The sequence below is a fragment of the Dictyostelium discoideum genome (assembly GCF_000004695.1).
Source record: "Dictyostelium discoideum AX4 chromosome 6 chromosome, whole genome shotgun sequence".
In the NCBI taxonomy this organism is placed as follows: Eukaryota; Evosea; class Eumycetozoa; order Dictyosteliales; family Dictyosteliaceae; genus Dictyostelium; species Dictyostelium discoideum.
In genome coordinates, this window is record NC_007092.3 from 1,404,956 (window position 1) to 1,428,388 (window position 23,433).

The 23,433-nt window shown below is 22.8% G+C and overlaps 7 protein-coding genes across 7 annotated transcripts; 5 read left to right on the forward strand and 2 right to left on the reverse strand.

The window, feature by feature from the left end:
• Positions 1 to 1,221: 1,221 nt before the first annotated feature.
• ino80 (SNF2-related domain-containing protein) lies at positions 1,222 to 7,759 on the forward strand (the record flags this gene model as incomplete). Its single annotated transcript, XM_629679.1, has 3 exons — positions 1,222 to 3,321; positions 3,391 to 7,135; positions 7,215 to 7,759. The coding sequence occupies 3 exons, from the start codon at positions 1,222 to 1,224 to the stop codon at positions 7,757 to 7,759; spliced, it is 6,390 nt and encodes a 2,129-aa protein (XP_629681.1).
• A 175-nt stretch (positions 7,760 to 7,934) lies between these two features.
• Positions 7,935 to 9,029, reverse strand: hemE (uroporphyrinogen decarboxylase; the record flags this gene model as incomplete). The annotated part of the gene is made up of 1 exon (XM_629680.1): positions 7,935 to 9,029. The coding sequence occupies one exon, from the start codon at positions 9,027 to 9,029 to the stop codon at positions 7,935 to 7,937; it is 1,095 nt and encodes a 364-aa protein (XP_629682.1).
• An 807-nt stretch (positions 9,030 to 9,836) lies between these two features.
• rad4 (DNA repair protein Rad4 family protein) lies at positions 9,837 to 13,025 on the forward strand (the record flags this gene model as incomplete). The annotated part of the gene is made up of 3 exons (XM_001134493.1): positions 9,837 to 10,057; positions 10,148 to 10,763; positions 10,959 to 13,025. 3 exons carry the CDS (start codon positions 9,837 to 9,839, stop codon positions 13,023 to 13,025), a joined length of 2,904 nt encoding a protein of 967 aa, XP_001134493.1.
• Positions 13,026 to 15,258: 2,233 nt separating this feature from the next.
• On the forward strand, positions 15,259 to 16,942 carry DDB_G0292354 (TTBK family protein kinase; the record flags this gene model as incomplete). Its single annotated transcript, XM_629682.1, has 3 exons — positions 15,259 to 15,261; positions 15,377 to 15,790; positions 15,872 to 16,942. The coding sequence occupies 3 exons, from the start codon at positions 15,259 to 15,261 to the stop codon at positions 16,940 to 16,942; spliced, it is 1,488 nt and encodes a 495-aa protein (XP_629684.1).
• Positions 16,943 to 17,705: 763 nt separating this feature from the next.
• On the forward strand, positions 17,706 to 18,862 carry rab2A (Rab GTPase; the record flags this gene model as incomplete). Its single annotated transcript, XM_629683.1, has 5 exons — positions 17,706 to 17,748; positions 17,947 to 18,025; positions 18,144 to 18,195; positions 18,280 to 18,406; positions 18,540 to 18,862. 5 exons carry the CDS (start codon positions 17,706 to 17,708, stop codon positions 18,860 to 18,862), a joined length of 624 nt encoding a protein of 207 aa, XP_629685.1.
• A 655-nt stretch (positions 18,863 to 19,517) lies between these two features.
• On the reverse strand, positions 19,518 to 20,540 carry DDB_G0292298 (hypothetical protein; the record flags this gene model as incomplete). Its single annotated transcript, XM_629684.1, has 4 exons — positions 19,518 to 19,756; positions 19,978 to 20,038; positions 20,189 to 20,239; positions 20,391 to 20,540. 4 exons carry the CDS (start codon positions 20,538 to 20,540, stop codon positions 19,518 to 19,520), a joined length of 501 nt encoding a protein of 166 aa, XP_629686.1.
• Positions 20,541 to 21,204: 664 nt separating this feature from the next.
• rsmM (small GTPase) lies at positions 21,205 to 23,029 on the forward strand (the record flags this gene model as incomplete). Its single annotated transcript, XM_629685.2, has 7 exons — positions 21,205 to 21,227; positions 21,572 to 21,644; positions 21,760 to 21,813; positions 22,126 to 22,173; positions 22,362 to 22,583; positions 22,718 to 22,821; positions 22,909 to 23,029. The coding sequence occupies 7 exons, from the start codon at positions 21,205 to 21,207 to the stop codon at positions 23,027 to 23,029; spliced, it is 645 nt and encodes a 214-aa protein (XP_629687.2).
• Positions 23,030 to 23,433: the final 404 nt, after the last annotated feature.

The following is a 23,433-nucleotide window of genomic DNA, read 5'->3' on the forward strand; positions in this document are numbered from 1 at the left end:
ATTTCGTTCCAGATTTTATTTTATATTAAATTAATTTTAAAAAAAAAATAAAAATAAAAATAACAATAAAAATAAATTAAGTAAAAAAAAAAAAATAATAATAATATTTTATTAATCTTTATTTGGAAATAAATATTATTAAGAAACTGACTTTTATTTTTTATTTTTTTATTAAACTCAATTTTTTTCCTCAAATTTAATTATTTTACAAATTAATGATTAGAAAAAGGAAAAAATTAAATCAACTAAAATTTTTTATTTTTTTTTATTTTTTTTTAATCTTTCAAAAAATAAAAAGAAAAAAAAATAATTATATAAAAAAAAAAAAATATTTTTATTTTTTTAATTTATTTTTTAATTTTTTTTTAATTTTAATTTTTTTTTTAATTTTAATTTTTTTTTTTTTTTCTTTTTATTTTATTTAAATAATAAAAAACAAAAAATAAATTCAATTTTCTATCTCTTTTCCCCCCCTATTTATATTTTTTTTTTTTTTTTTTTAACTATATTATTTTTATATTTTTTTTTTACATAAATAAATTTATATCTATAATCAAAAAAAAAAAAAAAAAAAAAAAAAAGAAAAAAAAATTAGTATCTATAATCAAAAAAAAAAAAAAAAAAATATAATTGTAAGTAAATTCTTCCAAAAATCATAATTACCGAAAAGAGATAGAAAAAATATATATCTGAATTTTTTTTCATGGGGGGGGGGTTTAAAAAAAAAAAAAAAAAAAAAAAAAAAATTCCTTCCTTTCCATTTTTTTTTTTTAAAATAAATCCAGTTATTTTCTGGTAGAAAACTAAATATTCATAAAAATTTTTTTTTTTTTTTTTTTTTTGATTATATTAATTAATTAATTTTTTTATTTTTGTATTTTCCATTTTTAATTTTTTATTTTTTTTTTTTTTTTCAATTTTTTTTTTAAAAAAACTCACATTTATTTGTTTTAAATATTGTTTGTGTAAAAAAAAAAAAAAAAAATAAAAAAATCCTTTTTTTTATTTTTTCTCTTTTTTTTTTTTTTTTTTTTTTATTTCTTTATTTTTTACTTTTTATTCTTTATTAGTTACTTTTTATTATTTTTCAAAATTATAATATAAAAAAAAAAAAAAATAATAAATAGTAAAAATAAATAAATAATAATAATAAATAAATAATAAATTTTAAATAATAAATATTAAATAATAAATAATAGAAAATAAAAATAAAAGGAAAAAATGAACAATAATAATAATGGAGGGAATGTAATATCAGATTATCCAACCTCCAGTAATAATAACAATAATGGCAGACACAATAATAATAATAACAATAATAATAATAACAATAATAATAATAATAGTTATAGAAGGTCAAGATCAAGATCAAGATCACCATCACCAACAAGAGGAAGATCACCAGTTATGTACTCTCCAAACAGAGATAGTTCTGATGACGATAGCTCATCTTCAAGATCAGGTTTATACCTTTCAAGTTCTTCATCAAGATCAAGATCAAGATCACCATTGCCACCATTAAATAATATTAATAATGGAAATCAACAATCAAATAATTTTATTAATAATAAAAATAATAATAATAATTTTAATAATATTAATAATAATTATAATAATAATAATGGTATTAATAGCAGTAATAGCAATAATAGCAGTAATAGCAGTAATAAAAGTAAAAACAGTAATAATAATATACCTAACATTTTACCCTATATTTCATTAAATGGTTCGGGTTCATCATCGTCATCTAAACAATTTTCATTGCCACCATTAAAATCAACTACAACATCCTCTTCATCAAATTCAACTTCTTCATCCTCCTCCAGATCATCTAAATCACATTCTTCATCGTCATCATCATCATCATCGTCATATCCAATAAAATCTATTTTTGGAAATATTGGAGGAGGCAGTTCAAAAGGTTCTTCTTCCTCTTCTTCCAGAAGCTCTAAAAGTAGTGGCAGTAGCAGTAGTAGAAGTGATAGAGACAAAAGCGATAGAGATAGTAGAAGTGATAGAGAAAGTAGAAGTGACAGAGATAGAAGTGACAGAGATAGAAGTAGTAGAAGTGATAGAGATAGTAGAAGTAGCAGAGATAGTAGAAGTGATCGTGATAGAACTAGTAGTAGTAGTAATAATAATAATAATAATAATAATAATAATAATAATAATAATAGTGGTAATAACAACAACTCTAACAACAACTCTAATAATAATAATAATAACTCTAACAACAGCAACAATATCAATAATAATAGTAATAATAGCAGAAGTGATAGAGATAGTAGAAGCGATCGTGAAAGAAGTGGTAGAAGTGATAGAGAGAGTAGAGGAGATAGCAAAAGTAATAGATCTTCATCGTCATCCTCTTCATCCTTAAATAATAATAATAACAATAACAATAATAATAATAATAATCCATTATCGTCGTCATCATCATCAAGTAATAGACAACCATCTACAACTTCACCAATTATGCCATCTAATACTTTGTTTAATATTAAACCAATTGGAACTACTTCACCACATCTATCATCATCATCAAATCAAGGATTACCACCAATATCATTATCATCTTCATCAAAACATAAATTATCATCATCTTTGTCGTCATCGTCATCACTATCATCGTCTACTAATCAAGGTGCTTCATCAGCAATATCATCATCAATTTCAGTATTATCATCACCAAAACAATCACCATCAATGAAATCAATGTCATCATCAAACCCTGCTTTACCAACTTTAGCACCATTAACACAACTCTCATCATCATCATCCAATCAAAAGAATTTACCAAATCTTGTATTAAAAAAAGCAATTAGTAAAAAAGATAGGGAACAACTTATGGAATTATTAAATGAACACGAAAGTGATTCCGACGTCGATTTTTCAACAACACCAACTTTAAGTAGTCATATATCAAAATACTCACCAGCACAATCACCTCTTCCATCAATCAAATCAATCCCACCAATGCCATTGAGTGGTAATAGTTTCGAGCCACTATCAATTGGAAATCAAAGAAATAGTACTGATAATTTATACGATAACAGTAATAATAAAAACAATAATAACAACTACAACAACAACAATAATATGTTAAAAAATTTAGATTTTAATAGTAACGATCACTCTAAATTGGATAATATTTTATTAAGCGAAAAATCAATCGAAAGACACAGAAATCCATTATCATCTTCTATTTCATCAGCACCAAAACCATTGGATTTTGATAGTGATGAAGATATAACAGAAGAATATTATAAAAAAATGTTAGCTAATCATGCAAGATCAAAGAAATCTAAAAAAGAAACTGATGTAAGTTTTTTTATTTTTTATTTATTTTATAAAAAATAAATATTAATAGTTTTTTTTAATTCATTTTAGAAAATATTTAGAGAATTGGAACTATCTGATGATGATGTTTTTGATGAAAAGAATGATAGAAAACAATTAAAAATGATGAAAAGGTTAATGGATAGAGAGGATAATGATAGAAGAGTAAAAAAGAAAATGGTTGATCCAAAATATAATAGTAGTAGTAGTAGATCAAAAGATAGATATGGAAGTAGTAGTAGTAGTAAATCATCAAAATATAATTCATCCTCATCATCATCATCTTCAAGATCAAAAGATAATAAGTATATAAGACCATCAATTTTCTCAAGTGATGATGATTTTTCAAAGGATGAAGATGATGAAGAATTTGAAAGACTATGGAAAGATAGAAAGAAAAAGAAATCAAGTAATGGACCAAGTTTGTCAAATTCATATTCTGGTATTAAAACAGATCAATATAATCAACAACAACAATATAATCAACAACAACAACAATATCAATCACAAAATCAACAACAACACCAACAACAACAACAACAAATTATTACAAATCAATCAATTTTAGAAAAACTTGATTGGTATAAAGAAATTGATTCAAAATTTTCATCAAATTGGATGAAAATTATAAAAAAAGATTTACCAAAAGCTTGTAAAAAGTATTCAGATATTCATATGAATGGTATTGCCAATTGTAAAAAAATAGCTCAAATGATGAAACGAGAATTAAAGATAAAGAACCAAAAGCCACCAAAAGCAACCAAAGATAATCAAATACGTGCAAAGAAATTGGTAAAGGAAATGGGTGCCTATTGGAGAAAGTTTGATAAAGATGAGAGAGAAGCTAAAAGAAGAGCAGAGAAAGAGGAAGCAAATCAAAGAAAACGTGAAGAAGAAGTACAAGAAGCAAAGAGACAACAAAGAAAACTTAATTTCCTTATCTCACAAACTGAACTCTATAGCCATTTCATGAGTAAAAAATTGGATGATCCATCAAGTGGCGATGCCACTCCCGCTACTATTGGTTCATTAATGAATGGATCACAAATGCCAACTGAACAGAATAAAAAAATCAAAGAAAAGAATGATCAAGACGACAATGAATCATCATCTGAGGAAGAAGAGGAATCATCTGATGATGAGGGTAAAACTGAACAAGAAAAGAAAGAAGAAGAGGAATTAAAATCTGAAGCACTCAAAAAGACTCAAAAAGCAATTGAATTACAACTTTTAAAGACTAAAACCTTTGACAGAGATGTAAATAAAATTAAAAACTCTGCAACTGAAGGAGGCGGTGAAACTATACCAGAATCATTGGCTGTAAGTGATAAAATGATGGTAGATGGTTTACCAATGATTGATATGAATTCAAGTATTCCACCTGGATTTAGTACAGCTGATACATTGAAACAACCAACCATTTTAAATGCAGATTTAAAACCATATCAATTAAAAGGTATGACATGGATCGTAAATCTTTATGATCAAGGTATCAATGGTATATTGGCAGATGAAATGGGTTTGGGTAAAACCATTCAATCGATTGCAGTCCTAGCTCATTTGGCAGAGGAAAAGAATATTTGGGGACCATTTTTAATTGTTACACCAAAATCAACACTTCACAATTGGAAGAATGAATTTGCAAAGTTTGTACCAGCATTCAAGGTAATTCCTTATTGGGGTACACAACAACAACGTACTACCATTAGAAAATATTGGAATCCAAAGAAATTGTATCATAGAAATTCACCATTCCACGTTTTAATCACATCGTACAATGTGATAGTACGTGATGAAAAGTATTTCCATAGATTACGTTGGCAATATATGGTATTGGATGAAGCTCATGCTATCAAGAGTTCAGCAAGTAATCGTTGGAAAACTCTAATGAGTTTTAATTGTAGAAATAGACTCTTACTCACTGGTACACCCATTCAAAATAGTATGGCTGAACTTTGGGCTTTACTTCATTTCATTATGCCAACATTCTTTGATTCTCATGATGAATTTGCAGAGTGGTTCTCAAAGGATATCGAAAATCATGCTATGTCACAAGGTGGTTTGAATGAACATCAACTCAATCGTCTTCATATGATTTTGAAACCATTCATGTTGAGAAGAATTAAAAGAGATGTAGAGAATGAAATGCCATCAAAAACAGAGGTTGAAGTCTATTGTAACCTTACTCATCGTCAAAAGAAACTCTATCAAAGTATTCGTTCAAATATTTCAATCACCGAGTTATTGGGTGGTGCTTCCTTTAGTGAACAAGGTTCAATGAAAGCATTGATGAATTTCGTTATGCAATTTAGAAAGGTTTGTAATCATCCTGAAACCTTTAAAAGAAGTGAATGCGAATCACCTTTCCTCTTTCAAGTTCAAACTATGGAACCTCAAAATACTACTTCACCACAATGTCCAAATCATTTAAAAACTGTAAGATCAATTAATAATAATCCAATTCAAGTCGTAATTCCAAAGTTAATCTTTAGAGAAGCTTGGAATCCTTTAAATTCAACAGATTCTGATCAAATTAGAACTAGAACAATTGATCGTTTCAATATATTTAAAGCAAATAATATTTCAAATAATAGTAGTGGTAATGATACTTTTTCATTTAGTAGATTCATAAATTTAGAACCAGGTGAATTAAATAAATTATCAAGTGAATTAAATTTATTAGATTTTTATCTATTGAATCAAGCAACTGAAAATGAAGTTTATCCAGTTTTCAATCATTTATTGGATAGTGATTCATTTGATCAACCACTTTCAAATAATATGAAATCAATGTTATTGGAACCAACTTTCTCAAATGTATTAAATGAAGATCGTTTAAATAATGGTTTATTTAATGTAAAGGATTTAGTTATTGGTGGAAATGAACGTTATCAAATTAATCAATCAGTCATTCAATATGTTTATACATTATATCCAAAAGTTACAGCTGCACCAATTGATGCTATGGTATCGGATAAATCTTTCTATATTGAAAAATCAACTCAACAATTGAATTCTTCAATGGATTGTAAAGAGATTTCATTGGTTAAATTAACAATGAATGGTTTAATTACTAATGAAACTACCAAGGAATTAAGTGAATCATTACCAACTGTTTTACCTCCTTCATCAAATCAAATCGTATTGGATAATCTAAAAGAGAATGGTGGTTTAATGGGTGGTTTAAATCGTTTATTCGGTTCAACTTCAATTTGGATGCCTTCATTCTCAAAATCTTTGAATGATAGTGGTAAACTTCAAGTATTGGATAAGCTTTTAAAGGATTTGAAAGTTGGTGGTCATAGAGTACTTATCTATTCTCAATTCACAAAGATGATCAACATTTTAGAAGATTTCATGATCTTTAGAAAATATAAATACCTTCGTCTTGATGGTTCTTCAAAATTGGATGATCGTAGAGATATGGTAGATGATTTCCAATCGGATCCTTCCATTTTCGCCTTCCTCCTATCAACTAGAGCTTGTGGTATCGGTATCAATTTAACATCTGCTGATACCGTTATCTTTTACGATAGTGATTGGAATCCAACTGTTGACGAACAAGCCCAAGATAGAGCTCATAGACTTGGTCAAACTAGACCTGTCACTGTTTATAGATTAATTACAAAAAATACCATTGAAGAAAAGATTTTAAAACGTGCAAAACAAAAACATCAAATTCAAAGTATTGTTATTGCTGGTGGTAAATTTGAATCAAATCCTGAAGAATTAGATCAAGTTGGTGAAAATGAAGCAATTTCTTTCTTATTAGATGATGATGAATTAGAAGAAAGATGTAATTATTTTTAATATTTTTTTTTTTTTTTTTATCTTTATTCTAATAATAATTTTTTTTTTTTTTCACTTTTAATTAGTTAAAAATCAAATTGATCCAGCAACAGGTAAAAAAAGAAAACAACCAGAACCTGAAGTACCATCAATTGCTGATAAACCATTTTCACCAAATGATATCCCAACAACCAAACCAGTTAATAAAGGTAGACCACCAAAAGAACAATCAAAAGAACCAAAAGTACCAAAGAAGAAAGGTCCAAAACCAGGTTATAAGAGAATAAAAACAGAAGCAGGTGGTGGTGGTGGTGGTGATGGTGGTGGTGATACTTCAACTGCCTCAACTACAACAACTGCAACTACAACCTCTTCAACTACATCTTCAACTAATGATCCATCTTCAACTTCAACTTCACCAACAACATCACCACCACCAACAGGTGTTAAACCAACAAAAGCAGCTAAAGTTCCTGGAAAACCTGGTAGACCATCAGGAAAACCAAAAGGTTATTATAAAAAAGCTCCTGCAACTCCAACACCTTCAAATACAACTTTATCAACACCTTCCACCTCACCAACAATGGTAACAACTGCACCAATTGGTAGTGCAAATACATCTCCAAAATAAAAAGAAAAAAAAAAAACAAATAATAATAATTTTTACCAAAAAAAAAAAAGAATTAAAAAGAAAAAGATGATTTTATTATAATAAATATTTAATTATAAATTATTAATAATTTATATACTTTTTTTATATATTAAAAAAAAAAAAAAAAAAATAATATTATATATATTTATTTAATTTATTTATTAATCATTTGTTTTGATAATTCATGAACAGCTTTAACATAAGATTCTGGACCTTCAATTGGATGAGTTGGATGCATACCATGACCTAAATTTGCAATTAAACGTTTAGTAGTACCAAATGATTGTAACATTTTTTGAGTTTGATCTCTAATTACTTGATCACCACAATATAAAACACATGGATCTAAATTACCTTGAAGTGAAACTCTATCAGCAACCATTTCTCTAGCAACAGATGGTTCAATTGTCCAATCGATACCTAAAACATCGTAAGCACCACTTTTTGAGAGATCTTCTAAAGCAAAGTTTGAACCTTTTGCAAAACAAATTAAAGGAATCTCTGGATGAACTGCTTTAACTTCTTTACCAATTTGAACTAAATAAGGTAAACAATACTCTTTAAACATTGCTGGACTTAATTCATTTGACCATGAATCAAAGATTTGTAATGCTTGTGCACCAGCTTTAATTTGACCTAAAAGATAATCAATACAAACACGAGTTAACATTGATAAGAATTTATGTGACTCTGCTGGGTGTTTGTATAACCATGATTTTGAATTTGACATGGTTGTGCCACCGCTACCCTCAATGCAGTAGGTCATCAATGTCCATGGTGCGCCTGTGAATCCAATCAATGGTACACGACCTTCTAAACGTTTACGAGTTAATGTTAATGCATCGAATACGTATCCCAACTCTTTATTTACATCTACTGGGAATTGTACCCTTGATAGGTCTTCAATGGTTCTGATTGGGTTTGGAAAGAATGGTCCTTTGCCTGGAATCATTTGAACTTCAATTCCCATTGCTTGTGGTACCACTAAAATATCACTAAATATAATTGCTGCATCCAATGGAAATCTATCCAATGGTTGTAAGGTTACTTTACATGCTAATTCCGGTGTTCTGCATACTGAAAAGAAATCAACATCTGCTCTAACACTCTTAAACTCTGGTAAATATCTTCCTGCTTGTCTCATAATCCAAACTGGAACATAAGGTACTTCCTCACCTCTGCATGCTTTTAAAAATGTATCATTTTTTAATTCTGGAAATTCATTTTTATTTATATTTTCTTCTGACATTTTCTAATTTTCTAATTTTCTAATTTTTTTTATTTTTTTTAAAATATGAAAAATTGTAAATAAAAAAAAAAAAAAAAATAAAAAAAAGATTAAGGTGGCAAGTATTTTTTTGATCAAAATTAATTTTTACAAAAAGATTTCATTAAAAAAAAAAAATAAAAAAATAAAAAAAAAAATATTTTATTTTTTTTTTCATTTTTTTATTTTTTTGTGTATGGTTAAATTTTATTTATTTTTAATATGAATTTAGTATAAATAAATAGAGTACTCAAAAATACACAATATGATATAAAATATAAAAAAAATGAATGTAACCATTCATTGTTTTTTTTTTTTTTTATTTAAAAAGTCAAATTAAAATGTTTTTATAAAATTTATAAAATAAAAAAAAAAAAAATAAAAATAAAAATAGAAAATAAAACCGAGTTAAAAAATAAAGTAAAAAAAGTCAATCTAAATTACACCCTTATTATCTTAAAAAAAAAAAAAAAAAAAAAAAAAAAAAATGATTGAGTTATTAATTTTATTAAATCCCAACACAAGAATATCATATTTTTTTTTTTTATAGTTTTTAATAACTTATTTAAATTGTACAAGGCATTGCTGTTTAAATTTTTTTATTTTTTTTATTTTTTTATTTCTTAATTTCTTGGAATTCCCAAAACAAATTTAAATTATTTTTTTTATTTTTTGTTTTTTATTTTTTATTTTTTATTTTTTTTTTTACTTTTTTTTTATTTTTTTTTTTTTTTTTTTATTTTTTACAACGAACTCTTTATACATAATTTATTAGTAATATTAAAAATAATGGACTATGACGATATTGAATGGGAAGAATCTAATAATGATAATTCTACCACAACAACTACAACAACAACCACCACAGCTTCGCCAAGATTCGATGAAAGTATAAATAATGAATTTGACGATGAAGATAAAGAAGAAGAAGGAGATATAAATAATAGTTTAGACACTGACGAAGAAATTGGTGAAAATCAAGACGATGCTGGAGATGCTGAAGATGCAATGTAAGTATTATCTAATTTATTATATATATATTATGAAATAAATAATTGAATAAATAATAATATAAACTAACAATAAATAAATAAAAATAGTGAATTTGAAATTGATACCAATGAATTCAAATCCAAAGAAAATGGTAAAAAAAAAAGAATTGTTAAAAAAGTAGACCTAAAAGAAAAACATAATTGTTTATACCTTCATAGAACTGTTTTAACTTGTTATTTGGCAAATTTTAAATATACTATAAATGTTTTATCAAATCAATATTTAATTTCAATTATTTCATCATTTATTCCAAAAGATTTAATTAATTTATATTCCAATAATTATAAAATCATATCTGAAATAAAACAAATTCCAACTGTTGATTCAACACCCCAAAAATCAAGATCAAGATCAAAATCAAAACTTGATAATACTACCACTACCACTACTACTACCACCACAACCACTACTTCCAATACAACCAATAAAAAACCACCAATTCCATTTATGACATGTATAGATGAAATTATTAAATGGTTCTTTTCTTATTTTAAAATTGATGAAATGGCTGATAATTTAAATTCAAATAATACAGATAAAAATAATAAAAATAATACGAATAATAAGAATAAAAAACAAACTAGAGAAGTTATTAATTTGGATGATGATAATGAAAATACAGAAGAAAGAAAAAAGGAGAAAAAATTTGAACCAATAAGAAATGTTTGTTTTATTTATTAATTTATATATTATTATAAATATTAATATTAATATTAATATTAATATTAATATTAAATAATAATACTAAAACCTTTTTTTTTTTTCCAATTTTTTTTTTTTCCAATTTTTTTTTTTCCATTTTCTTCCATTTTTTTTTTTTTTTTTTTTTTTTTTTTTTATTATTTAAAATAATTTTAGAGTTTATTATACTATCAATTAATTACACAAACTAAAGAAAGGAAAGTAACAAAAAAGATATTTGTTGAATTATTTTATATGGTTTGTTTAATTTTGGGTTACAAATGCCGTATAATTAGACCATTGTCAACACCACCACCAGTACCTGTAACACCAAGTAAATTGAAAAGAATTGCAAGTTCATCCTCACCACAAGCATTTTCAAGATCAAAAGCAAAATCATCACCTTCTGTTATAAGATTAAACTATAATATTGATGATGATAACGGTAATACTAATAATAATGAAACAAAAGTTAAGAAATCAAAATCACCATCAAAAACTAAAACTTCTGCAACATCATCAACTAAAAAGAAAATAGATGATGTGATTTCTTCAAAAGATAAAAAAAATAAAGAAAAAAAAGAAAAAGAAAAAGAGATAGAAAGGGAAAAAGAAAAAGAAAAAGACAAAAAGAAATCAAAAAAGAAATCACAATTTAGTTTTGATAGTACTGACTCAGAGGATGAAGAGGAAGAGGAAGAAGAAGAAGAAGAAGAATTGATTATTAGTAAACCAATTACAAGTAGACAAAAATCAATTCAAGCTAATCAATTTAAAAATACAGTTTTAAATTCAAAGATTTCAAAGAAAACTGAAACTACAATGTCAAAAAAAAGAAAAACTAATTCTTCATTATCAAGTAAAAATAAAAAGAAAAATAATAGTGATAGTGAAAATGATACTGATAATGAAAGAGATAGTGGTAGTGATAATGATGATGCTGGTGATAAAAACAATAATAAAAGTGATCAAGAAAAAGATAATTCAAGTAGTGATTCAGATTATAAAGATAGTAAAAAGAAATTAAAAAGATCATCATCTGAACCAATTAAAAGATCAAGATTATCAAATTTAGATGATAAAGAATCAAAAACAACTACAACAACAACAACAAATACATTATCAAATAATGAAAAAGTTGAAATTGAAAGTTGGATTGAGGTATTTGATCATGAAAAAAAGAAATGGATTTCAATTGATTTAATTAATAAAGAAATTGATAAACCACTAAATTTTGAAAAGATATTAGATCCATTTTCATATGTTGTTGCCATTTCAAAGTATCAAATAAAGGATGTAACATCAAGATATACAAATAATTATATTGGATCATCATTAAAGAGATTACCAATTGCACAAATTAAATGGTGGTTACAATTAGTTGGTGATGCTATTAATAATCCAACAGAGGTTGAAAATGATAATGAACCAGTATCGAAATTTATATTAGATTCAAAAAAGATCATCTCTGTCAATATTGATCTATTAAATAATTTATCAATTGATGAGAGGAAATCAATTGAAGAGATTGATGTATATGAAAAACAAGAATTAATAATAAAAGAGAGTAAATTACCATTTCCAAGTAGTTTTGCACAATTTAAATCTCATCCAATTTTCGTATTGGAGAAAGATATCGCAAAATATTGTTCACCTGATCCTTCATCGAAACCATTGGGTTTATTTAATGAAACTCATAAAATTTATCATAAAGACCAAATCAAGGTTTTACATACGTCAGATAAATGGGTCCAAAATGGTAGAATGGTAATTGAGGGTCAACAACCATTGAAAATCGTTAAAGGTAGATCAAAATCAAATCCAACCTCAATGTTATTTGGTGAATGGCAAACTAAACTCTTTGAACCTGCTGTCATTGGTAAGGATGGTATTGTTCCAACCAATTCATTTGGTAATGTTTATTTATTCAATTCTTCAATGTGTCCAATTAATGGCGTTCATCTAAGAGGTAAAGGTTTAATTAGGGTTGCAAAGAAATTAGGTATCAATTTTGCACCCGCACTAACTGGTTGGGAAAATGGTCCAAAATCCTCTTATCCAATCATTGATGGTGTAGTTGTTGCAAAGAAATTCTCAAAGAAACTTTTGGATACTTGGTTATCGGAATCAAGTAGTAGAGCTGAAGCTGAATTACAAAAGAAAAATGATGAAATTAAAGCTCGTTGGAAACGTTTCATGAAAAAATTATTAATTAAAAATTATATTGAAAAAACTTATAAATAAAATTAATTTTTAAAAAAAAAAAAAAAAAAAAAAAAAATTAAAAAATGAAATAAATAAAAAATATACAAATTAATTTCTGATTCCAAATTTAAAAATCTCATACCTTGAATAAAATTAAAATAAAAATGAAAATCTTTTTTTAGAAATTAAAAAAAAAAAAAAAAAAAAAAAAAAAAAAAAGGAACAAGAAATAAAATATTTTATATTATTTTATTTTATTTTGTTTTATTTTATTTTATTTTTTATTTTTATTTTTGATAAGTTTTGATTCATTTTGGGTTTGTTTGAAAAAAAAAAAATCAGAAATTGATTTTTTTTTTTTTTAAAAATTTTTTGATTTTTTTTTTTTAAAAAATTTTATTTTTATTTTTATTTATTTTTTTTTTTTTTTTTTTTTTTTTTGATTTTTTCTTTTTTTTTTTTTTTTTTTTTTGTTATTATTAGAATTGTTGTATTTTTATAGAATTAAAAAAAAAAGGTAGGTTTCAGCGGATACTTTAAGAAAACAACTTTGTATTATTTTTTTAAATTTTTTTTTTTTTTTTTTTTTAATAATAAAAAACAAATAAAATAAAAAATAAAAAAATAGTGATGTATCAAAAAACACACTTTATTTATAATTTTTTTTTTTTTTTTTTATAAAAAAAATAATTTTGTTTTAATTTTTTTTTTTTTTTTTTTTTTTTTATATTATTTTTTGTTTTTTGTTTTATACCACCCCAAATAAAATTGTATTAAATATCAAATAAAACTTTTACAAATATTGAAAATATAGGAATATCAATTTTTTTTTTTTTAAGATTCTATTTATTTAATTTTTTTTCATTTCAATAATAGTAAGTAAATGTGCGGAACACAATCAGATTTATAAATATCATGGAATAATTTAAAAAAAAAAAAAAAAAAAAAAAAATTTATTAAAAACAATTATTTTATTTTATTTTTTTGTTTTGTTTTACTTTTTTTTTTTTTTTTTTTTTATTATGGACCACACAACCACTCTTTTCATTAAAAAAATAATAATATTACTCTTATCACTCATCATCAAAAAGTAAATAATTATTTATATTAAAAAATAAATCAATTTATAAATAACCTTATAACAATAAATCAATATTTCATTTCGATTATAATAAATCACCTCTTTTAGAACAACGTCAGTAACAAAAAAAAAAAAAATTAAAAAAAAAAAAAAAAAAAAAAAAAAAAACTATTTTTTCACAAAAATTTATAAAAAGAGCGTTTTGATAAAACATAAAATATCATATCATATCTTTTAGGAGTTACCCTATAAATTTATAAATTACATTATAATAATAATAATAATAATAATAATAATAAAAATAATAATAATAATAATAATAATAGTAATAATAATACAACTAATAATATAAATAATTAGTATTTAATAATATTATAAAGCAAAATAATTTGTTATTGTAGTAGTAAAGGTAACAATAGTTTTATGTCAATTTTATTTTCTTTTATTTATTTTTTTTTTTTTCTTTTTGATTACACCTCCATATTTATACATACAGATTAATATGTCAACCTCACAAATTAATTGGTATTTTTTTTTTTTTTTTTTTTTATGTATTTTTCTTTTTCTTTTTTTTTTTTCTCTCTCTTTTTTAACTGCGTACATAAATTTGTTTGTGTGGTGTGTTTAAAAAAAAAAAAGAGGAGAAAAAAATCATGTGCTTTTTAATGTGTGTGTGTTAGTGTGTTGTTGTTATTATTATTATTATTATTATTATTATTATTATTATTATTATTATTGTTGTTTATTGGAGGAGGTAAAAATGAAAAATAACTTTTACATTTTGGGAAATAAATTAAAAATTTAATTTTTTAAAAAAAAAAAAAAAAAAAAACCCATTTTTTTGGCCATATTTATATTATTATATTATATTTATTAATTTTATTTTTTTACTAAATATTTTTTTTTTAATTTTTTTTTTTTTATTTATTGAAAAAAAAAGATTAGAAAAAAAAAAAAAACAGTAAGAGGAAATTTTTTTTTTTAAAAAAAAAAAAAGTAGCACACAATAGACAATCAATACAAAAACAATTATTAGAAGTAGGAAATAATTTAACTATCAATATACTTTATAGTATATTTATATATTTTATAACTACAGGAATCCAATTTTTTTTTTTTTTTTATTAAAATCCCAAGTATTCCTTTTCAAAAAATAGGAAGAAAGTTTTTTTATTTACCTACAACTAAAAAATGGTAATTATTCATTTTTGTTTTTATTATTTTTTTTTTTTTAGTATTAAAAAAAAAATAATAATAACAATTTTTATTTATTTTTATTTTTTTTTTTTTTATATTTATAACTAAAAAGCAAAATATTGGATTTGCAGCAGGAAGTCTAATTAAAGGAAGATGGACTGTAGTAAAAAAGATTGGACAAGGAGCATTTGGTGAGATTTTTTCGGGTAAGAATATTATAAATAATGAGCAAATTGCTATTAAAGTAGAAAAAGTCGACACAAAAAAGCAGGTATTAAGATTGGAAGTTGCAGTTTTAAAGAAATTACAATTGTGTCCATATGTATGTAGATTCATAACATGTGGTAGACACAACGATTATAATTATATGGTTATGGAATTATTGGGTGAAAATCTTTCAGAACTTAGACGTAAACAATTGGATGGTAAATTTTCATTAGGTTCAACACTTAAATTGGGTGTACAAATGATTCAATCATTACAAGCTGTTCATGATCTTGGTTATTTACATAGAGATGTTAAACCAGTAAGTTTTTTTTTAAAAAAAAAAAAAAAAAAATATTATTAAATTATTAATGATTAATTTAATTTTTTTTAATTTTTTTAGTCAAATTTTGCAATTGGATTAAATCCATCAAAAAGAAATATAACATATTTAATTGATTTTGGTTTAGCAAGAAGATTTGTATTAGCATCAGGAGAAGTTAGACCTGCAAGAGAATCAACAGGTTTTAGAGGTACTGCTCGTTATGCATCAATCAATTCACATTTATCAAAGGATTTAGGTAGACGTGATGATTTATGGTCAATTTTTTATGTATTAATTGAATTTGCAGAGGGTCAACTTCCATGGAGAAAATTGAAGGATAAGGATCAAATTGGTGAAATGAAACAAAAATACAATACACCTGATTTGGTCAAAGATTTACCACCACAATTCTCACAATTTATGAAACATTTGAAATCATTAAACTATGAAGATAGACCAAATTATGTATTTTTACAAACACTTTTAAATGACTGTTACACTTCTTTGGGTTTAAGTGAATCCACTCCATTCGATTGGGAGGTTCAAACAAATAGTGGTGCTTCTTCTTCCTCTTCAAATACTACTCAACAACAGCAACAACAACAGCAACAACAACAACAACGTAATTTAAATCAATCTGGTTTAAATAACAGTAGTGCTAGATTAATGGCATCACCTTCCACTATCGATGTTGAAGCAAGTGGTAAATCAACTCAATTAAATAATAGCAATAATAATAATAATAATAATAACAAGGGATTGGGTGCTGAAAATGATTCATCACCACAACCTCAAATAATACGTAGAAATTCAGAAAGTAATTCACAAATTGCAAATTCTTCTGAAAGTGATAATAAAGGTAGTGGTGGTGGTTCTTGGAATCAAAAGAGTTCATCACCACGTCATAAAGATAAAAATTTACAAGATGATGGAGGTGAAGGTAGTCAAAAACATTTGAAAGCTAGTAACAATAATAATATTAATAATAATAATAATAATTATAACAACAACAATAATAATAATAATAATAGTCATATGAATGGCAATGGTAGTAATAGTCAACCAATTGATAAAATAGAATTATCACACCAACAACAGAAATCTTCAACAACCAAGTGCTGTTCGACTTCAAAATGCAGTGTGATGTAGATATTTTTTTTTTATTTTAAAAATTCGCTTCTTTATTTGAAATAAATTAAAAAAATAAAAAAAAAAACAATAATAATAATAAGAAAAAAAAAAACCAACTGGTGTTCAGCCATTATAACAAAATAAATATATTATATCTTTAATAAAACCAGAAAAAAAAAATAAAAAAAAAAAAAAAGGTAAAAAGAAAAAAAAAAAAAATCAATAAGAAATGTAAGAATATCAAGATATCTAGACACAAATATCTTTCTATTTTTTATTTTTATTTTTTTGATCAAAAGATTAAAAGTGATTGAGAAATAAATAAAAATAAAAATAAAAATAAAAAGATAAAATTTAGCTATTTTTGTTTTTTGTTTTTTGTTTAATTTTATTTTTTCTGGAAAAAAATAAATAAATAAATAAAAATAAAAAATAAATAATAAATATTTGATATTTCTTAAATCAAATTTTTATCTTTTTTTTTTTTATTTTTTTTTAATCTTATTTTTTCTGGAATAAAATTCTTAAAAATAATCAGAATTTTGATTATTATTTGTCTCATTTTTTTATTTTTTTTTTTTTTTTTTTTTTTTTTTAAATAATTTTTTTAAATTTTTTTTTTTTTTTTTTTTTTTTTTTTTTCTTTTTTTTTTTATTTTATTTTTTTTTTATTTTTTATTTTTTTTTTTTTAATTTTTTCTAAATTTTTTTTTTTTTTTTTTTTAACAAATTTATATTACACACTATAAAAATACATATATACATATTTATACACTTTAGGATGTATTCTTTTTTATTTAAATATATTATTATTGGTGATACTGGTAAGTTTTTTTTTTTTTTTTTTTTTTTTTTTTTTTTTTTTTTTTATTTGTGTGGAGCATTGATAAATTGTGAATTGGGAACTTGTAATCCAATCCCAATTAAATATGTGATAGATGGGGGAAAACATAAAAAAAAATAATAGTAATAATAATAAATAGCAAAATACTAACACCAATAACAAAAATTATCTTTTTTAGGTGTTGGTAAATCATGTTTACTTTTACAATTCACTGATAAAAGATTTCAACCAGTACATGATTTAACTATAGGTGTTGAGTAGGTTCAATCAATTAATATAGAAGCATTAATAATAATAAATAAATAATAAATAATAATGATAATTAATAATTAATAATAATAAATAATTTTATTAATATTTTATATTATTCATTAGGTTTGGTGCAAGAATGATAACAATTGATAATAAAGCTATAAAATTACAAATCGTATGTAAAAAAAAAAAAAAAAAAAATAATTAAAAATAACTGCAATTGAGTCAAATATTAACAATTTTTTTTTTTTTTTTTTAGTGGGATACTGCAGGACAAGAATCATTTAGATCAATTACTCGTTCATATTATAGAGGTTCTGCTGGTGCATTACTTGTATATGATATTACTAGACGTGATACATTTAATCATTTAACTTGTTGGCTTAGTATGTAATTTTTTTTTTTTTTTTTTTATTTTTCAGAAAAAAGATAGAAAATTTAGATCTTTTTTTTTTCTTAAAAAAATAATTAATAATAATAAAATATTTACAATTGGTAAAATTATAAAATTAATTATAGAGGATGCAAGATCATATGCAAATAGTAATATGACAATCATTTTAATTGGAAATAAATCTGATATGGAATCAAAGAGAGCAGTATCATACGAGGAAGGTAGACAATTTGCAGATGAAAATGGACTTATCTTTTTGGAAACATCAGCAAAAACAGCTTCAAACGTCGAAGAAGCATTTGTAAATACAGCCTCTAAAATCTATGAAAAAATTCAAAAGGGAGATTTCGATATTAACAATGAAAGTTTTGGAATTAAATTAGGTGCACCAACCTCCAAACAAGATGGTACCGATCAAAAACCAGCTGGTGGTGGATGTTGCAAATAAATTATTTATCAATATTTCCTCTATTTAAAAGAAAAAATAAAAAAACATAATAAAAAATAAAAAATAAAAACTTTACAAAAAAATAATAAAGGTTTTACTTCACTAATTATCCATCCATCCACCCACCCACCACCATCAACAACAACAACAACAACAACAACAACAACAACAACAACAACAACAACAACAACAACAACAACAACAACAACAACAACAACAACAACAACAACAAACAACAACAATAGCATTAGCCAACAAACAAACAATATAAAGTACAACTGCCTCATTATTAAAAAATATATCATCAATTATTAATAGATTTCATATGTATTTAAGAATAAAATAAAAAATAAAACTAATAATCCACCATCAATTATAGTCGAACCAATTGTAATAGTAATAGAAATAAATTATGAAAAAAAAAAAAAAAAATAAAAAATAAAAAATAATAAAAACAATAATAATAATAATTATAATACATTAATAATAAACTATGTAGTTCTTTTTTTTTTTTTTTTTTAATATATTCAAATAAAGGATTTTTATTTTTATTTTTTTTTTTAATGTGATATCTCCAAAAATAAAAATTGATTACTTAAATCACAAGTGATGATTTTCCATAAGATACAAGATTTTTTTATTATTATTATTATTATTAAGCAACAGAATTATATAATTCATTTATAACAGTGTTTACATCTTTAAACCACAATCCACCAAAATGAGGAGCGTATGAATGTTTTTTAAATTTTGGTGTAAATGGTGGGACTAAAAGATGAAGATGTAAATGTTTTACACTGTAAAATGGAGGTGAATGGAACCCTAATACAATCCCACTCTGCCCTGGGAACTTCTCTGCAATTAATTGATCAGCCACTTGTTTCATCTCGACCACTAAATATTTTAAAAGAAAAAAAAAATAATAAAATAAATAAAATAAAATAAAATTATTATTATTATAAGAAACTGGCAGATGATCGGTAAATTCTGGGAATGTGTTGCCACACAATTTCATAAAAATTGCGCGATCAAAAAAAAAAAAAAAAAAAAAAAAGATCTGGGAAAAAAAAAAAAAAAATCAATTGGTGTTTTGTGTGATGGGAAAGTGAACCTACAAACAGGAATATCTTTTTGAGTTAAAGTTTTAATTGAAACAATATGTTCTCTTGGGCAAATCTATAATTATTGATAATTTTTTTGTTTTTTTAAATTTTTTTTTTTTTTTTTTTTATTAGTTTGTTTTTTTTAATTTTTTTTTTTTTTATACATTTTTATTTTTTAAATATTTTTTATTATTACTTTTATTTTAAAAATTTATTTACTTACCAAATAATGAACAGTTGCTTTTGGAGTTCTATCATTAAAAACGATAACATTCTCAGTCTTCAAAGAAAATTATTTTTTAAAAAAAAAAAAAAAAATAGATATTTTTTTAAAAAAAAAAAAAAAAAAAAAATATAAAAATAGCTATTAATAATGGAAGTTAAAAATATCTTTTCTTTTTTTTTAAAAAATATGGAAATATTACTTGAAAAATAATTTTATCATTTGGGTAATCACAAAAAGGGCATCCTTGTGTTGTTGGCTTTTTTTTCATTGTATTGCTGCCAACAATTAATAATAAATTTAAAATTAAAGATGAATATACTGCCGCTGATCTTATTGAAATACTGTTCATATTTTTTTTTTTTTTTTTTTTTTTTTTGTTGGTACAAATCCAATCAAGATTGTTTTTTTTTTTTTTGTGGGTCGACTATAAAAAATAATAAAAATAATAATAAAAACGTTTGAAAAAAAAGTATTACTCCTTATTATTTTATTTATTTAATTATTTAATTATTTATTTTTGGAAAATTTTAAAAGGGGTTATAATTTATAATCCGAAAAACAATGGATTATTGCTATTTTTTATTTGATTTTTTTACACTATCTTATTTTTTATGTTTTTTTTTATTATTATTATTTTTTATTTTTAAATTAACGGATAATTAAACAATTAATTTATTTTATTATTAGCTTTTTTAAAGGAATTTTTTTTTTTTTTTTTTTTTTTCTAATAATCCATCAATCTAAAAGTCACACAAATACCTTTAACAACCAACAAACAACACTATTTAAATATCAACAAAATTTTGAATTTTTTTGAATTTTTTTTTTTTTTTTATTTTTTTATTTTTTTTTTTTTATTTTTTTATTTTTTTTGTTTTTTTTTTTTTTTTTTTTTTTTTTAATTTTTTTGAATATTTTAATAATAATAAAAAAAAAAAAAAAAAAAAAAAAAAAAAAAAAAAAATTTATAGTTTGTAAAGGCACTAATCTGAAGAAAACATATTGATATCATCATGGCTACTTCAATTTCATCATGGTAAGAATTATTAATAATAATTTTAAAACGAAAATAATTCCGTCTATTTTAGAAATAAAGATAAAAATATCACATATTTTTATTTTTAATTTTTTATTTTTTTTATTTTTTTTAATTTTTTTTATTTTTATTTTAATTATTTTAATTATTTTTTTTCTACTTTGCATTAATAATCATAAACACCGTCATTAAATCAACCAAAGCAATAATAATAATAAAAACAAAAAAAATAAAAAAATAAAAAAACAAATAATATTTTTTTTATTTTTTTATTTTAAAAAAAAAATTGCGCCACACACTAATTTTTTCATTTAAAATTTTTAAATTTCCAAATTTGTCCTTAGCGATATAACATTAAAAATACTATTTGTAGGTGATCCATCAGTAGGTAAATCGTCATTAATATGGAGAATGAGTGTAAGTATATTTTACAGATTTTTTTTATTTTATTTGATTACTTAAAAAATATTAATATTTGTTTTCGTTTTTTTTTTTCCTTTCCTTTCCTTTTTTTTTTTTATTTTTTTTTTAGGAAAATATATTTCCAACAGTTGAACAAGCGAATTTAACTTTGGCAAACTCGGTGGTAATTATAATTTATTATTATTTAAAATTTATTTTATTATAATTTAATACTCACTCAATGCATTAATTTTCATGTGAATATCAAATGATAATTACTTCTCCTTCTTTATCCTTCATAAATCAATTAATTAATTAATCAATTAATCAATTTCAATCCACCAACCAACCAACTATATATCAATTAATCTGTATCAAATAATAATTAACTCTCCTTTTTTACATTCCAAACCAAAAATTAATCAATCAATCAATACCTCATCATTTTTTAATTTTCTACTTTTGCCATTTTTTTTTTATAATCCAATAATTATAGAAATCAAGAGCAATTCAATTTGGGAAAAAGCAGATATTAGTAAAATTTGTAAGATTTCAATTGATTTAGTTTATTATTTATTTACTTTTTTTATAACAGAAATTTAACCAATAATCTCTTATCAAACAACAACAATAATAATAATAATAATAATAATAATAATAATAATAATAATAATAATAATAATAATAATAATAATAATAATAATAATAATAATAATAATAATAATTATATAGTTTGACACAGCAGGCCAAGAAAGATTTAGAACCATTTCAAAATCATTTTATTCAAACACAGATATAATTATTCTTACATATGACCAAAACAATCAATCAACATTTGATCATCTTGTTCAATGGCACACCGAAATTCAAAGATATTGTTCTAAAAATACTTTTATAGCATTAGCAAGTACAAAGAGGGATTTACCTCCTGTAGTTGACCCATCATTAGCTCAAGTAAGAAAAACAGTTTTATTTTATATATTTTATTATTATTATTATTATTATTATTATTATTATTATTATTATTATTATTATTATTATTATTATTATTATTTTTAATGATTACTAATATTGATTTCTATTTTTAGAATTTTGCAAATGAAAAGGGAATTTTATTTATGGAAACAAGTTCTTCAACAAATGAAGGTATTGAAGATTTATTACAAACTGTTATAAAGAGTGCTGGTGAAAAGTAAGTTTTAATTATTTTGTCATTTTCATTTTTTTTTTTTTCTTAACTTTAGGACTAATTAACTTTTTTTTTTTTTTTATTTTTTAGATTATATACAGAGGAAAATTGGATTAGATTTAAGTTAAGAGGTGAACAAAATACACGTCAAACAAGGGGAAGCTCACAAGGAACAGAACCAAGAAAAACTGGTTTCTGTCAAATTCTATAATGTATTTTCTAGCGAGATTATTTAAATTTTAAAAAGAAGAAAAAGAACCAAAAAAAAAAAAAAAAAAAAAAAAAAAACAAGAAAATAGAAAAAAAAAAAACAAGAAAATTTAAAAATCAAGATAATAATAATAATAATAACCTATCAAACCAAAAAACCAATTATCAAGGCTACATATCACAACAAATAGTACTGTATAAATTGTTCTTTAATTACAAAACAACCAAGTTTTCAAAAAAAAAAAAAGAAAAAAAAACCAAGAAAAAAAAAATTTCAAGAAAAAAAAAAACCAAAAAAAAAAAAAAAACTTTATTACCTCATATATTATCTTTTTTAAATAAAAAAATGTAAGATTAGAAAAAAAAAAAAAAAACATAGTTATGAATTAAAATGATCCTTTTTTT